Consider the following 15844-nt stretch of genomic DNA (forward strand, 5'->3'; position numbering starts at 1 on the left):
ATATACTGCCAACAAGAGCCAAATTATTGTTATACCTTCTTTCTTTTCTGTAAGGTTTCCGGAGGCAAAAAATAGTGGAGATGTTTTCTCTTCACATGAGCTGCCTCAATCTTCATCCCTTCCTTTAGCATGTTGAGGTTGCTAGCCTGTCTGTAAACTAACATGAAATTAAGTGTTGTAGCTCAGTGGGGATGTTTGCATTAGGTATTTGTCAAAGTTACATATGGTTTCTTTAGAAAAAGGAAGCATTTCAGTCTGTCCAGCCCAAACAAAGAGCAATAAGTTTCCAGCCTAACTGCGCACAAAATGCTACCCAAGGACTCCACTGAGTCTCAGGAAGCTGAATGTGACCCCAGATGCCCATTTCACATCCAGTACTGACCAGATACATAACAGCTATTTAAGTGCAAATATGTGTTTGTGTGCTGTGTTACAGCTGTTTGCTAATCATGCAGCTCACATCTGAGTTGGTTTTAACCTGAAGGAGATAATAGACCTTAACCAGTAGTTTTCTGGTTGAGAAAACCCCTTTATTCTATTATTATCTAACAACACTATTACTACTTTTGATAGATATAGAAATAAAGTAACAGAAGATGAACATGAAGGTCTACATGCAAAACTACATGTAATTACTAAGTGACAACTCACTGGCTTTCAAATTTCTAGGATCATATAATACAAATTTACTTTGGAAAAACACTGTCGCGATGTATCTTAGAGCCCGATACAGTTAATTCCCACTTGCAAAGTCCAGCAACTGACAACTCTTTTTTTTAAAGCTAGTCTTCTGTATGTTGCTCTCTATAGAAATATCTAATAGCTAACGCCAGAAGGAAACACAATTCACTTGGTGAAGCAACCTCCATTAGATTAAAAAGATTAAACTCTACAAGACTAGAGCCAAATATAGGCTTACCTGTATCTGTGAATGACTGTATGACATACGTTAAATCAACGTTAACACTTTCGGCATTTTCCATTTTCTTAAATACAAGTCCAAGAAACCACATTGACACATATCCATTCCTAAAAAGACAGATTCACAAAGCCATCATTTATGCAGTTATTTGGATGTAAGCATCTAGTCTTCAGAAGGGATCAAGCAAAACAGTTCAGTTGGATGCAGCAGTTCGAGGTTAGAGTCAGCCCATACTTAAGTTCCCAGAGTACTTCTCTCTGAAGTTCTCCCTTCTTTAAAAAGACCTTACGTGCTCAGAACCTCACCCCTACAGAACTGAAATCTCTCAGGTGAGCTGAGGTACATGAATACAAACAAGTTACAATACATTGGCCAAATTGTATGTCAAAAAAAATAATGAAACTCACTGTTTACAGAGTTCTTTGTTGCCAGGGAAAGACTGTGGTTTCACATGTGCAATATTTATAAATTCATTCCTCTCCAAGTTTCCAACCAGCACACGAATTTTAGATTCGACAAGGCCAACCCTAATAATAAGAAGAGATATTTACTAATTTTTAAACTGTATCCAGCACAGTAGTTATATGCCTTTTTATAATACAATCTGCTAATACAAAAATGCTAACCAATCAAGTAATAAGTTTCATTCAGCTGAGCAGATACTAGATTTTTACTTCACACACACTAATTTGAAATGTTGCCTTTTTATGGTATCGCCTTGTGCTGTATTCCATGCCTAGTTGGCACAGTTTAATACTTCACTTGTCAATACAGCTATCAAAAATAAAGTGTAACATTTAATTGAGTTTCAATTATGTATTGAACCCACATTTAAGATAAGCCTTACCACTCTAAGTGATGCTCTTCAGAAGAGGCACTAGCAGTCAGCACAATGTAATGTCTAGAGGGAAAATAAATATATTAGCTCAGGACTTTATATTTCTTCAAGTGAAACCGAAACAGCCTTAAATGTATAGAATATGACTTCCAGACAAGACAGATCGTATGCTGCACAGTATTAACTGAAGAAAAACTGATTATATCCTTTAGAATTGCATTCTGCTATATTCTAAATATCATACTTGATTTTTTTTTTCTAAGAAAAACTGTGTCAGTGACATAACATACAGTTTTTCTATCTTCCCTATGCTTATCCTTAGCAAAATTCATATGACTACTTCCAGGTTCTCCATAAATATTAATGGCTTCTTCTATTTAGACTGCTAGTTAAAACTCACTGTGCTAACCACTAAGTAAGTTATTTCAAGTTCAGACAACAGATTCCATACTTACTTGTACTTCTGAAAGAAGTTCAGTGGTTCAAAGAGCTTTGACCAGTCTGATTTGCCTTGAAGAATCTCATTTGTCACTTCAAGACCTGCAATTAAAATGGAAAACCTTATTACCATTTTGTTTTTAAAAAGAGAAGAGCAAGACCTAAACTTGACAAGATTAAGGTTTTGAACAGTAACTGACAGATCAAAAAGCAGGAATTCTCTTGACATGATGCAGGTCTGCTACAAATGATCATTCTAAAACTGGTCCCTTATTGCCTGCAACAGGTGCACTTCCCAGAGACCTGTTCCACCTAGAAGGGCAGAACACCTCACAGAACACAACCAATTCAGACAATGTGGTTTCATACCACAAGAATTATCCTTTTTAACCAGTTAATAAGCATGGAAAGAACTTTACCGTGTTTGAATTCCTCTACCATTACCGCTCGTGTTGATGTAGAGACGTTGTATGTTGAGTTCTGCTGTGGATAGGCTGGGGTGATGATGGGCATTAAGTGATGTCGGTCTGATGGGTTCACCTATGATATTAAAATAAATTCACTTAGTACCAGTTTTGGTTAAAATAAAGTTTAAAGGGTTCTGAATTTGAGGTCTACATACCCTAGGGTCCCATACTGGTAAATTAAGATCGTTCTCCTCAGGTTGTTTCAGCAATACAGGATTTGGCCATTCCCTGTGTAAGAAAAGCCAATAACTAACTGTCCATTTAAAACTCTGCCACGTAATTCAGGGCAGGACTGAATGTTGTCAATGTAGATCTTATAGAAAGGACTGTCTCTAGAAGTATTACTTATTTATATAAATTAAAATAAGCAATAGGTCTTACCATTTTGAAAAAACCAAGAAGAACTTGTTAACAAGAGTAGAAGCCAAAGCATTCGGATAGAGTTGACATGTTCTTGCTACTAGCATTGCCCAGGAAACCCCACCAAGAAATCCCATCATGTTGGAGTAAATGCCACGTCCTGGAATGGATACGCAGTAGTTAGCCTGTCATTCTTCAATATCTAAGTATATTCCTTCAAATTTACAGCACCAACTTCACAATCTATAGAACACTTAAGTACACTTCAGCCTCAAAGTCTGCTATTTTTACAGCGCAATGAGGCCAAAACTGTTGGTCCTTACAGTGATGAGAAGAATCATCACCACACCATTTCCCAGAATCCTGCTGCTTTGAAATTTGCCTACACTGCTAAAGCTATTCAATTTCCCTTAAGAAAAAAGCTCTGCCATTCTTCTACCACTTACTCTAGCCACACGCACAAACAGTATTTTCTTATTCCCTGTGTATCAAGCTTTTATACTTAACTAGATATTTTTATCATTTGTAGTCAGGTTCCTGACAAGAAACACAGCATCTTGTGTTGCAGGCACTCCCTCCTCTCCCCCCAATCTACCACATGGACAGACCATGGATCTAAACTAAACCTGCAGTTTAGTTTAAAAACTGTCATTTAAACAGCTATCTGAAGATGAAGTACTTCTAATGGTCTTATTTATTCAGCATGAAGCACCTCTGAAAAGTTTGAAGATCACAAACAATCACATTACTCACGTTTTGCCCACAGTTTAATTGCACGGAGTGTGAGCCGGAAGTTCTCTTTGTTTGGCACTAGATCAAGTATTTCATCAGTAACTCTGCAGCCTGCAAGAAAAAATTCCAAGTACAGAAGTTCCTAGTAGCAGATACAAGTCAGTTTTATGTGACATTGGATCAACAGATTACAGTTTAACCTTCAGGTCTGCAAAACCAAATTTGGATTACTTGCTCTGTATTACCTCAAAAATTATAGATGACACATAATATTCAGTACCACTTAAGGTAACCGGTGAGCAAGTTAGCCTTCAGGTTTGTTGTGTGTGGTTTTGGGTTTTTTTGTTTTGTTTTTTGGTGTTTTGTTTTAATGAACTACAACTCATTCTTCTCTATCAGGTGCTCTACCTATTCATCTGAAGCAATTTCTGTGGCAAACTGGAACAATGCACACACATTGATCAAAGAAACATGAAGTACAGATCTATCTAAACACACAACTCCTTGAAAAAAAAAAAAGGCCCACTTGCCACATCCTCAGATATCAAGTATACAAGAGATCAGTTTCTGCAACTTGTACAGAAACTTGAGTTGTGCGATGATTATTCTATGCCAGTTTTAGTAACACTTGCTTTTAAGTGTAATTATGCTTACCATTTAAGCTCCGTATACATCTTATGTCCAGGCTTCTCAGGCGTGAATCATCTCCGAGGTCAAGATTATCAGAAACAGTTTGCACAGACAGTCTTGCAAACACAAGATCAATCTTAAGAGGAAAAGTGCCAACTGTGAGTTTGGATGCCGCACTGTTTGCAAACAGCCCACTAATTGGGGACAGTCTAATCTAAAAGAGCGGTTAACGTTGTTATCTATAGTCACATAAATCTAAATACATCTCCCAAGATATTTATTTGCCAGAAAACTCAAGAAAATTGCTAGAAGTTCCATATTTTACTTATAAAACCTTCATTGTATCCCCCTTTCTTTTTAAGCTAGGGAAAGGAAGAGGGGTTATTTTAAGTAGAAAAGATACTCTAAACTCAGAATTTCTGTTAAAAGGGAACTTAAAATTATTCATAGAATTAAGACGTAAGTTCAATCACCTCAACTATACTTCAGCAAAGGAGAGACCATTTTCTTTATGCAGTAAGTACTTTTGAAGTATCTGGTTTTTAGTACAGTCTGAGGCAAGAAAATTATTCTGTGAATGTCTCCAGCAGATAAAGGCCACAAAGAGGTAATTGAATAAGTGTCTTCATCGTAGTGATACCAAGCAGTAACTACAGCACACAGGCCTTTATTCATTGTGTAAGATGTATTCAAGATCCAAGAATTCCTGCAGCTGACAAACCTTGGCAAGAGTCAATTGAGTACTCCTCATTTTCCAGATTGTTTGTCTCACAACCGCTTCATCTTTGATTTGCAGCAAAACGTTTAGCCTGCTCACATAATTCATATGGTGAACTACAGTACACACATCCCTCTGTAGAAAGCCACCTTGTCAGAGCCAGAAAGAGTAAGCAAGGACACTGTCTCTAACTCTGCACAGTCCTTGTGAGATAAACACTGTTCAAAAGCAGGCTACCCTGATCTACAGCACAGGTTTAGAAAAATATGTCCCTGATGTTCCCGTTCTTGCCAGATTTCCTAGGGGCTTATTTTCTTGTGAGCTCCAATTCTACTGCAATATCTTCTGGGATAGGTTACAGCCAAAAATAGCACAGTCACAGGTCCCTGGAAAAGTTGTCCTATTCCTAAGCAAGAAACAAATTTACTCAAAGAAAAAAAAATTAAGTGCTTACCTCAATGCCCTCAAATGCAAACTTGACAACTGGCACATATGCATCTTCAACAGCCTGTAGAGGAGAGGATAGCTGTGTAAGAAAACACTTTTTGCTATTTTAATGTTTTTCCTAAAATACAGAATTTACATGCTAAACTACTCAGTATAAAGACTATGTTGCTTCCAAACTAAAAAAACTGTTAAGAAGCTGAAAGCAGTACAGCGCTAATACTGCACTAATATTAGCTTTAAAAAGTTATTTAGCCAAGAGATGCAGAGGCTCATCATGTATCGTGATAAACAAACAACGCACAATTAGCCATCAGTATAAGTGGTTGTAAGGTACTTACCTCGGTAGCAAAGAGGAGATTTCTGTAGCTATCTTACTACTGGTTAACATCCAGAGAAATCTAAAAAACTCTGTCAACATTTGACAATGGACACTAGTCTTATGTATTTTTTTTTCCTGTGCCTGAGATGCTATCAGCTACCTTATGGGACAGTTTTTGGTTTTGTAGACCGCTTGTTAGAACCACACTGCAGCCCACTGTGAGCCTGTTTTCAGGTGACAGTGATCTAAATGAAGGCTCATTAGCTGTACATATGATGTCTTTAAAAAATACCTGCACAAGGAAGACTACACTAAGAGCAACTTCTCAGGAGTTGTTTTACATGCAAGGTACACAACATACACACCTGAGGGTGATTTTACAAAGCAGTTTTGTACTTTCACAGCACAGCTGCTATTGGCATTATGTAAAACTGACAGTGTGCATCCCTTCTGCAAAGTCTCAGGCTGCACAGCCAGAGAAGAACCTGCCCAGAGAATAAACTAGAGATCCTAAAGTAGATCCAGAGGAACACCATGGCAAAAGCACTGATAGAAGCCTTCCCACATCACATTCAGCTTCCTTAGTTTTCAGGCTGACTCCTCCTGCATGTAATTACCTTATTTCCAAGTCCCATACTACATCTAAGATTAAAGTAAGGCTCCTAAGGACAGCATTGTTTTTTGACACACCAGACTTGTTCCCAAACCATGGGCAGGGGACAAGTGTACCACAGAGATTTTTATGTGATGTGCAGTCTTTGGGGAAAGGAACTCAAAGCCTGACTTCAACATTTTCATGCTGCATAAAATAGTATTTTAGAAGGTGCTCAGAAACCATTTTTTAAAATTTTGGTTTGTAAGACATTCACTACCATTATGAGTCTTTAACATGTATATTCTTATTGTAGAAGTTGTATAATCTATCAAGGAAAGAGCTTACTCACTCTTAGATTTTTTATTTCTTCCTGATGCTTAAGTTTCGCAAGGAATGATTGAAAAAAATCTGATCTTTCTACATGGCTAGGCGCAACACAAACCGCATCGATGTCAGCACCTGCAAAGACATTTCATTTCTTGTGTTATTGTTGGAAGTCACTTTCAAACATTAGAACTATGACCAGAAAATGGAAATTCTACCTTTTGTGTGTACACCAAGCCTATAGGAACCAAAAGTAAGTACTTTGCCACCAAGAGCTGCTGCCGTTGAAGTGGGAAGATTCTGTGGGTAGAAGAGAAGGAGTTTACTTTAGAATATAAGATACACGTTGACATACATGCAAGTTTAGCTAGCATACAAGTTCTGTAGAAAGACTACAACAGCCTCCATAGACAATATTTTCTCCTTTACTAAGTTATAAGTCCAATAGACTGATATTCTTTTTCTAAAGGGAGTGCTTGCAACTCACAAAAAAAGAATTAGTAATGTAGCAGTCCTTTCATTAATATCCACAAATTAAGACCTATTATTAGTCTTCCCTGCAGCAGGCACACATAAATTAACACAATCAAAGAGCTATACAAAAGGCAAGTCTAGGGTAATGATTTCAAAGTAGATTGAGTGCTGTAGGCTGTTTGGGGCAAGATTAGTGCCCATTTACCATCTATCTCAGCCCACAGTACATTGTTTCAGCTTTGTTAACTGCTACGAGTCAACTGATAGAGACACTTCACAAATTTATTCAGTGCCTCAGACTTCAGGTTCTTATTCTGCAGTATGTTTTATACATTATTTCAATGGCAGTTACTACAGCTCTGTTGAACTTTAGCATGAATCCTAGTAGGATGGCCTTTAAAAGGAACAAAAAGGCTTCAGCTGTTTTCATAAGAACATATAAAAAGTCCTTACCTTGCTCTCTCCAAGTTCCAAGATCCACTCCTTCACCAAGTTATTAAGCTTTCCCAGAACAACCTGCCTATAAAGAAAATTCATGTTAAGTTTGTCCTAAAAAAACCCACAAAAGATCAACAAATTTTACAGTTTTGTTATACCTGTGATTCAGTTCTTTTTCGTCTTCAAACACCCCAAACGGTTTCATTGCTTCAATTAACTTCTGCGTTTGAACGCGATCAATGTCTTCAGGTGGCGCCAAGCTAACTGGAGACGTAACTCCGTAGTTTCTTTGCTGGTTCTGGCGCCTGGAAGTACTGTGGGAGAAATAAAACATTGAAGACTTTAAAAATGTAATCATGAAAACAAAACCAAACCACAACTAACTGGAAAACACCCTTCAGCTTACAGGTTTTCAAATAAAGTTCTGCTCTTTTACCCAGAATTAACATAAATGAGGAAAAAAAAAAATCCTGCTTATGAGTTTTAGACAACTTCACCAACTTAGAATTCACAACTACTTTTTAAAAAAAACATTTGTGGACATAAGAAAATATCCAAGTTGCTACCATCATAATACAACTTATATCCAGACAGTTAGAACTGATCACCAAAAAATTAAAAGTTTGGAATTCCACTAAGGCTGATGCCACATACAGCAGATGTTCGGCACACCTTGCAGTTTCCTATCCATTTTGATTTAAGGATATTCCCATCAGCTTCCCACTAACATGAAACAAGACAATTTAACACTGGCTTCTTTTAGTTAAATGTGCTTCTACTGATTCTGGAAGGGCATTATAGTTAATTGTAGAGGGAGGACTTATAACAAAGCGGTCTGTTAAACAGAGTTGGCATAGTAAATTATTACCTTGCTTTTGTTTATGGAAAATATTAATGAAAACATCAAACTATTTGCAGCTAATGTTGCCTCATGCTCTTAACACAGTTCTGTTTTTACAGTTCAAATGCTTAGCTGTACATCGAATGGGAGAATCATTTTGGTTGGAAAAGACCCTCAAGATTATTGAGTCCAACTGTTAACCCAAGTCTGGCACTAAGCCATGTTCCCAGGAACCTCATCTATGTGTCTATTCAACCCCTCCAGGGATTGTGACTCCACCACTGCCCTGGGCATCCTGCTCCGATGCCTGATATCCTTCCCAGGAAGGGCAGGATAGGTTGGATATTTCCTAATATCCAAATTCATCGTCCCCTGGTGCAACTTGAGACCATTTCCCCTCATCCTATCGCTTGTTATTTGGGAGAAGAGACCAACACCCTACACACTACAACATCATTTTGGGTAGTTGTAGAGAGCAAGAAGGTCTCCCTTCAGCCTCCAGGCTGAACAACCCTAGTTCCCTCAGCCACTCCTCATCAGACATCCCCCGTTTTACTTAAATCCAAGTGATGTATGTTAGCAAATAAAGCAGCACAAGTTAAGGGAAGTAAGAACTGTACTTAATATACCAAGAGGCTCTACAGAAACACTAGTAGCAAAAGTGGGAGAAACATTAAAAGGTCCATATGACTCATCATGCTTATCAAGGAGTCCATATCCAGACCCCAAGGCTAAAGGGATTAATTATGCCATTATTCAAACTGGATATTTTTCTACTTCGCATATTGACAACTTCAAATATTAGCTGGGTTAGCCAAGAGATATAACTATTGAAGGTATCTGACCCATTTCAGCTGGAATGGGATTATGAAGCGCTCACAGGACAGCTTCAACACTTGGGTTTTTTTAAGAAAAAAAAACCCAGCTTACTATGGCTCCTTATTTCTAATTGCTACCTTTACTCCTCTATTGAAGGAAGATGGATTTCTCTCAGAGCTTATCCAACTACAGACATAGATTTTTAGTAATCTAGGTTTTTGGTGGTGTTCTAGTTTGTTTTCTTCCTATTAACTCATTTTTCAAACTTTCTCCTACATGTTTTCCAAAAAGCTGGGGGGGTATTACAACTGTAGTCCTATCAGTCAGTCTCCCCAGTCACAACAGTGGTTTACTTAGAAGTGTAACTAGGCCTTGACCCAATTGCCTTGTTCATAGGCATTGTAAGCTTCCACTTCATAAATAAAAAAATTAATGACATTTGTTTTTTATATATATATATCAATTATATCATTTTCATAATAAATACAGAAGAATGTTTAATTGCTCTGCATTACACCTAAATTAAAACACCTACAGCAGCAACTTCCTACGTGTTGTATTTGTATTGTACAACTTGCACTTCAGAAAGTTTGGACAAAACAAGAATGAGGTTTAGACTTTGCTGGCATTCAGAGTCTTTCCAGAGCACAGAAGGCCACCATCTGCCTTTCATTGCCCCATTCTGCCTACAGAGACTATAATTACAAGTTTACTTAGAGAAAAATATCAATTAGATATATCGGATATTATTATAATAAAGTTCTTTTAGTCAATAGTTGATATTTTTCAGTTGCTTGCACGTATTACTGGAAGTTTGATCTCACAACTTAAAAGCTGCGGAAAATGGCACTTGGAAAGTTTTATTGAAAAAGTAACTTACGCCCAATAGAATATGCTCCCCTTTTACAATTAAAAACGTATATATATATATATTTTTAAACCCCACAAAACTTCTGTCAAGTGCAGCAGACTGCTACATATATACAAAGAGAGGATGTTAAGGCATAAAGTAGTATACATGGCATACTACTTACTCATCAATCCTTTAAATGAGAAATATGTTACAGTTTAATATTTTACCAACTCTTGCCCACCACAGTGAACAACTCCAACATGTTTATGTTCTGATAGATCCCAATTCTATGCAAAGAAGTTCACTTAAATTGATTTTTTTTCCCCAGGTTTTACCACTTATTTACAGTTTTACAAAGCCAGCAGCATTTCTTCCACATATTCTGAGAGAAAATGCATAAATTTACACTACTGCAGTTCAGGGAGTTGCCTTCAGCCATCAATGCTTACACTTATGTATGAGAAGTCATTATAAATGCTTTTTTTTAAACTTATGTAGCCAGCCCGCTACAAGATGAGTAGAAATGCCACTCGGGCCCTTCCACCCTCACTGCTTGGGAGGAGAAATAACTGGAAACCAGCTCCCAAATCACCAAAACTGAGCACACAGATGAAAAACTTAAAATAATAATTAAAAAAAAACCACAAACACAAAACAAGGGAAAAAACCCCAAACACCACACATACAAAAAAAAAAAAAAGGCACAAAACCACCACCAACAAAAAAAAAAGTCCACAAAATCCCACACACACCAAACGACCCCCAACCCTGTGAGCTTTGCTCAAGTAACACCTGCTACCAAGCAAAAGCACCTTTTCTGTGATGCCGGCATTCTGACAAAACCACGGGTCTTTTTTTTTCCCTCAAGTTTAAGCTGGACAGGCAGCCTAGGAGCAGTGCTCGGCCTAAGACCAGCACTCAGCCCAGGACCAGAGCCCAGCTTAAAACTAGAGCTCCGTTCAAGTCCAGCGCTCAGCTAGAACTGAGCACAATCGGCCAAGCCGTTACCAGGCGACAGCGACAACACAAAGCAAAGAACCTCCCATAGAACCACACCGCGACCAGGCGCTCCCACACGCGGGGCTCACCCCGCAGAGCCCCCACACCCCTCGCCCTCACACATTAAAGCTTTATAATTTATTTGAAAAACGACTTTTCTCTCAGGTTCCCGCTCTAACCCCCTCCCCACAGCCTCCCGCCGAGCCAGGCCAGGCTGCCTCACGGCGCTGCGGCAAGGAAAGCCCCTGAGGGCGAAGCTGGGGCCGGAGGAGCCGCCTCACCCGCACTTCTCCTTCATGGCGCCCGCAGCGCTCCCCGCACAGCCCAACTGCCGCCCAACGGCGCGCGCTACTCCCCGCACTGCGCCCACCGCCTATCCCGACGGCCGCGGGAGGGGCTCGGCCAATCAGAAGAGCGAGAGCGCCCGGCGGGGGCGGGGCTTGGCGGGGAAGGCACGCCCACGCCGGCCCGGCTGGCTTGGCGCCCTCTGGCGGCGCGAGGCTGAGGCGACATGTTGTCGTTGCTCCGCGCTCTCCTCATGGGCACCGAGGGGGACGAAACGGGCTGAGACGCACCGGGGCGGACATGCCCCCATGGCCCAACCTGGGGACGTGGAGGGGACACCCCCGCTGAGGGGAGGCCGCGCCAAAACACGGCGAGGACGCGCCTCGACGTTTTCAACCGTCGAGGGAAACTCTCCTCAGAGCCCCCGCCGAGGGGCCGGCCGGGCTGCGGGGGGACCCGGCGGTGAGTGGCCGGCGCTCCGCGGGGGGGTGGGCCCGGGGACACGCGTGTCCCTCCTAACCTCGGGGACACGCACCTTCCCCACACCCCGTTCAGAGAGAGGAGCGATCGCTTGTGTGATATCGATTTATTCCCATCCAGCGAGTGTGGGAGAGCGAGCTCAGTGTCGCTCGGCTTAAGCTGGTATGGGGAGGATCATACAGAATCGCAGGGTGGTTTGGGTTGAAAGGACCTTCAAAACCCATCCAGTGCCACCCCTGCCATGAGCAGGGACATCTTCACCAGAGCAGGTTGCTCAGAGCCTGGCCTAGGATGTCTCCAGGGATACAGATTTGACACACATGGTCAATGACAGCAGGTAGTTTTGAGTACTCACCACAACTTATTGCCATTTATCATTTTGGGCCAACGTGGTCTGTTGCATTGTCTATTACAACCTGCGTATTAAAGCAGCCAGAAGCCCCTGGGAATATTCTCCTTTAGATGGCATTCAAGCATGCAAAAAGTTAAACATAAAAACCAGAATGCTTTTGTAAAGTTGAATAAATCTTTGGAAAAAAGTTTGCTTCCTAACTGCCTTGACATCTTGCTATATAAGACGCTTTCTGTTAGAATAACACATGCATCATTTCTGTGCTTTTCTGGGGTGTCTGTAGTGCCTTTGTTGAACTGAAATACATTTTACCATGCAAGATATTTTGAGTAAACACAAACCTTCATCCTGAAGTTTCAACAAACTAGCAACACAAATGTCTGGTGTTCAGATGCAATGGTACTTGTAGCAGGATAGCCTTACCTACCCTTCTCAAATAACTTAATGCTGTGGAGAGTTAAAAATGACTTTATTTAGTGAATATTTGCACGGCAGTACTTGCACTTACATTTCTGGAAGAAGTTGTACTGGTAAAGGCAATTTAAACAAAGGTTTTCAAGCAAATTTCTTTAGAGATTTGTTTTTTAAAAAACCCTAGTTATGCCCATTATTTTATCAGAATTTTGTCATGGTTTTCTTTAACATTTTACGCTCATCACAACACTACTGTGGTTCTAGAATCAGGAAAACTATTGCTTCTGTGCTGCCTCCTGTTGTTTTCTCCCAGTTTGCTACCATCTATTTTGGGCGAGAAAAAGCACCTGCTTTTATATTTTCTGAGTTTAGATGGGTGATTAGTCTCTGTTCTTTTTATTTGTTACTGCTGCATCCTTCAGTGGCGACAGTAGCTGGATTTGCCCACAGGTCTAAGAGTTTGAATGTTTTTAGTGGAGAGGTGACACCTTTCTTTAAATCACCTGCAACACTTAGGAAAAAATTAACAGATCTTCGAGCAAAACAGTTTTTCCTCAGGTGCAATTCTGATGTTAAATGGAAATTAAGACTAATCAAGCTTAACTTGATTGCCTCAATCACGTAAAGCATTAAAGAGAAAAGGCAGCGGGTGCCTGGGAATTAAAGGGCAGTAACGAGGGGTGAAGGGAGGTGGTCAGGTTGTAAGTTTTTATAGTGGCTAGAGCTTGAATTAAGAAATAATTTACTTTTAATGGAAATAGGGTAGTTATTAAGTGCTCTGAGAGCAACAGTTCAACAGCGTTCCTGTTCTTTTGCTCGAGTTTATGAATTTTAGTTTCTAGTATTATCTTCTGAAGCTCGTTGAGAGTTTTTCTCAAAGGACAAAACTGATGAGACTGGGTTGGCTACCCTGTGAGTAATAGTTCTTTTTGTAGAAATCGAATTTATCTTGTTTTGGAGCTATTCGCATGAAAATATTTGCAACATGTAACTGTTGCATTCTGCTAATAATAGTTTCCTTCTAATGTGTGACTGTTGCATTTTACCTCTATAGTTTTCATAGTATCATGTGTAACAGTGGGTAAAACATGTTATGGCTTAAAAGGTGTAGAACTTGAGGAGAATTTAAGGTAGTATTTTCCTCTACTCTATGTGTTATAGTAACTTTAAAATACTTTTCTATGTTTTATTATGGATATATTTGGCAACCAGTTAAATGTTGTTAGTTTGGACTTTTATGTGTGTGTTTACGTGTTATCCAGATAACACACTGAAAAAGTGAAATCTGTTTTCTTAGAGTGATACAGGGGGCAATTTGAATTTGCTTTTTAAATAGTTGGTATGTTCTAAAGGAGTATACATGCTCTGTAGTATAAATGGGGTGATACCTGAGTACTTTTAGTCTGTCAGCGATTTTATGAAGATGTGCTTTATAAATAGAAAGATATCATGTGTGTGTTTCCATGTTATAGTCTGTATGTCTTGTATTTTAATTTTGTCTGTAAAATTAATGGTGGTGTGATGTGTTTTAGAAAGCACTTCTATGACACCATGTGTTTGTTAGATTTATAAAGTTTAAAAGCCTAAATACTTATTATCAGTTAAAAGAAGCTGTGTATGTTCTACCTAGGTTTTTGCTTAATGTACAGTTCTGGTAAGTTATTTAGGCTTATCTTTTAAGTTTAAGTCTTATACTGTGCTAGTTTTTTGGCTAGGTTTGAGAGTCTGATTGTGTAGCTATGTGGTCAGAAACATTTACACGAGGGAAGGAGAAATAAGATATTGAGAAGAGGATGAAGTGGTTTCGTTCAATATCCCTAAGTTAAAATCCTGTACGCCATACAGACAAGATACTTCTTGCTTAATTAAGCTGTACTTTCATAGAGTAGTTCCATGGTATTTGAAACTGGTCTAATTGTGAGAAGTTATGTACTAGCTACTACACCTGAACCTTTCTGCTTCGACGAAAATTTGGCTGAAAGGTGAAGCTGCTATAGAGGAAATATTGGCATGATAATAAAATATTATCCCCGTAACAGAGAAAAATTTGTCAGGGAAGGTTTTATTCAAACTTTGGATTTTTATTACAAATGTGGAGGATCTTATCTGTGTAATGTACCATATTTCACTAGAGAAAGATTTTGTCAGCCATAGTTTGTATATGTACATTTAGGCACTGATGGATATCAGCTAAAAATAACACGAAATTCAATTCTGGAAAGCTGCATTTTGTAATAAATGTTCTCAAGGCTTACTAATCTATCACTTTATGTGGGAAGATATATGGTGAGAGATAACAGTGAACAGTAGAAGGTGAGGTTGCTGAAGACATTTCAGATAGATGAATTTAAATAAGTGGATGAAGGCTTTTTAGTTGTGGCTTTGGGGGTTTTTCCCCTTTATCTTTGCATTTCCTCAATTTATTTAAGGGGCATAATTCTATGAAATGTTTGGATTGATAACCTAACAAGCTTCTCAGAAATGTAAATGCATAAAATATTTCAAGTCAGTCCTAACTGCTGCTGCTGAAACACTAAGCTTGCCTTGAAGGGCAGGATTTTGGGGCTGTGTTATGACACTGTGTTTCTTTCTAGGCTGGCTTGTAGCTTCTGATACTGACAGATATAGTGGATTCCTGGTTTAATTGCCACCACTTTGTAGGATTTTAACTTGCCACTGTGCATCCAGCCAGCAAAACAACACCTCTGCTTTCCCAGGGGAGCCTTGAAAGCTTGTGCCCCTTAGTGTGGAATTAGTCACAGCTCTTCACCTGGTCAACAACAACAAAAGACTATGAGTAAACTTACACAGGCTTGTAGGGCAGGTGCAATGTCACTGGGAGATGGATGGGTCACTCCCTCCTTTCACTTCAAATTGAAGCAAAGATTAATTATGGTGTTACCAGCTTCTAAAACAGGTTAGTTAATGGGAACTAACTGTGAGCTCGCTGAAGCAGCACTAATCTTGCTGCTCTCAATGAAGTGTCTGTCTTTGATCAGCTCATTCTCTCTCAGCAGGCCAAAAAATAGCCACAGGACACGAGTGCTTAGTTTACAATCATGTTAATTTTGCTCTAGGTTTGTCTTTAGCTGTTGGAGA

General features: G+C 39.4%; 2 protein-coding genes across 7 annotated transcripts in view; one reads left to right on the top strand and one right to left on the bottom strand.

The window, feature by feature from the left end:
- Positions 1-11616, bottom strand: part of PAPOLG (poly(A) polymerase gamma) — a 29866-nt gene extending 18250 nt beyond the window's left edge. For 4 of the 5 annotated variants that reach the window (XR_010471774.1, XM_065059354.1, XM_065059353.1 and 1 more), the window contains exons 1-16: positions 11028-11245; positions 7861-8016; positions 7718-7784; positions 7009-7090; positions 6816-6925; positions 5560-5613; positions 4412-4523; positions 3779-3868; positions 3047-3185; positions 2821-2893; positions 2618-2738; positions 2216-2300; positions 1770-1823; positions 1330-1449; positions 920-1029; positions 36-157 (exon numbers count right to left, since the gene is read on the bottom strand). Coding sequence is in view for 4 of the 5 variants with exons in the window: in XM_065059354.1 (XP_064915426.1) it covers positions 36-157; positions 920-1029; positions 1330-1449; positions 1770-1823; positions 2216-2300; positions 2618-2738; positions 2821-2893; positions 3047-3185; positions 3779-3868; positions 4412-4523; positions 5560-5613; positions 6816-6925; positions 7009-7090; positions 7718-7784; positions 7861-8016; positions 11028-11047 (1515 nt within the window). In the remaining variant the exon portion in view is untranslated. Of the gene's footprint in view, positions 1-35; positions 158-919; positions 1030-1329; positions 1450-1769; positions 1824-2215; positions 2301-2617; positions 2739-2820; positions 2894-3046; positions 3186-3778; positions 3869-4411; positions 4524-5559; positions 5614-6815; positions 6926-7008; positions 7091-7717; positions 7785-7860; positions 8017-11027; positions 11246-11495 lie in introns of those variants that run through there. The other variant, XM_021294355.2, reaches the window with a different exon arrangement.
- A 106-nt stretch (positions 11617-11722) lies between these two features.
- BCL11A (BCL11 transcription factor A) overlaps positions 11723-15844 on the top strand; it is a 137641-nt gene continuing 133519 nt past the window's right edge. The window contains exon 1 of one of the 2 annotated variants that reach the window (XM_065059348.1): positions 11723-11961. The gene's annotated coding sequence lies outside the window, so the exon portion shown is untranslated. Of the gene's footprint in view, positions 11962-13434; positions 13658-15844 lie in introns of those variants that run through there. The other variant, XM_021294298.2, reaches the window with a different exon arrangement.

The sequence above is a fragment of the Columba livia genome, chromosome 3 (assembly GCF_036013475.1).
Source record: "Columba livia isolate bColLiv1 breed racing homer chromosome 3, bColLiv1.pat.W.v2, whole genome shotgun sequence".
Classification (NCBI taxonomy): domain Eukaryota; kingdom Metazoa; phylum Chordata; class Aves; order Columbiformes; family Columbidae; genus Columba; species Columba livia.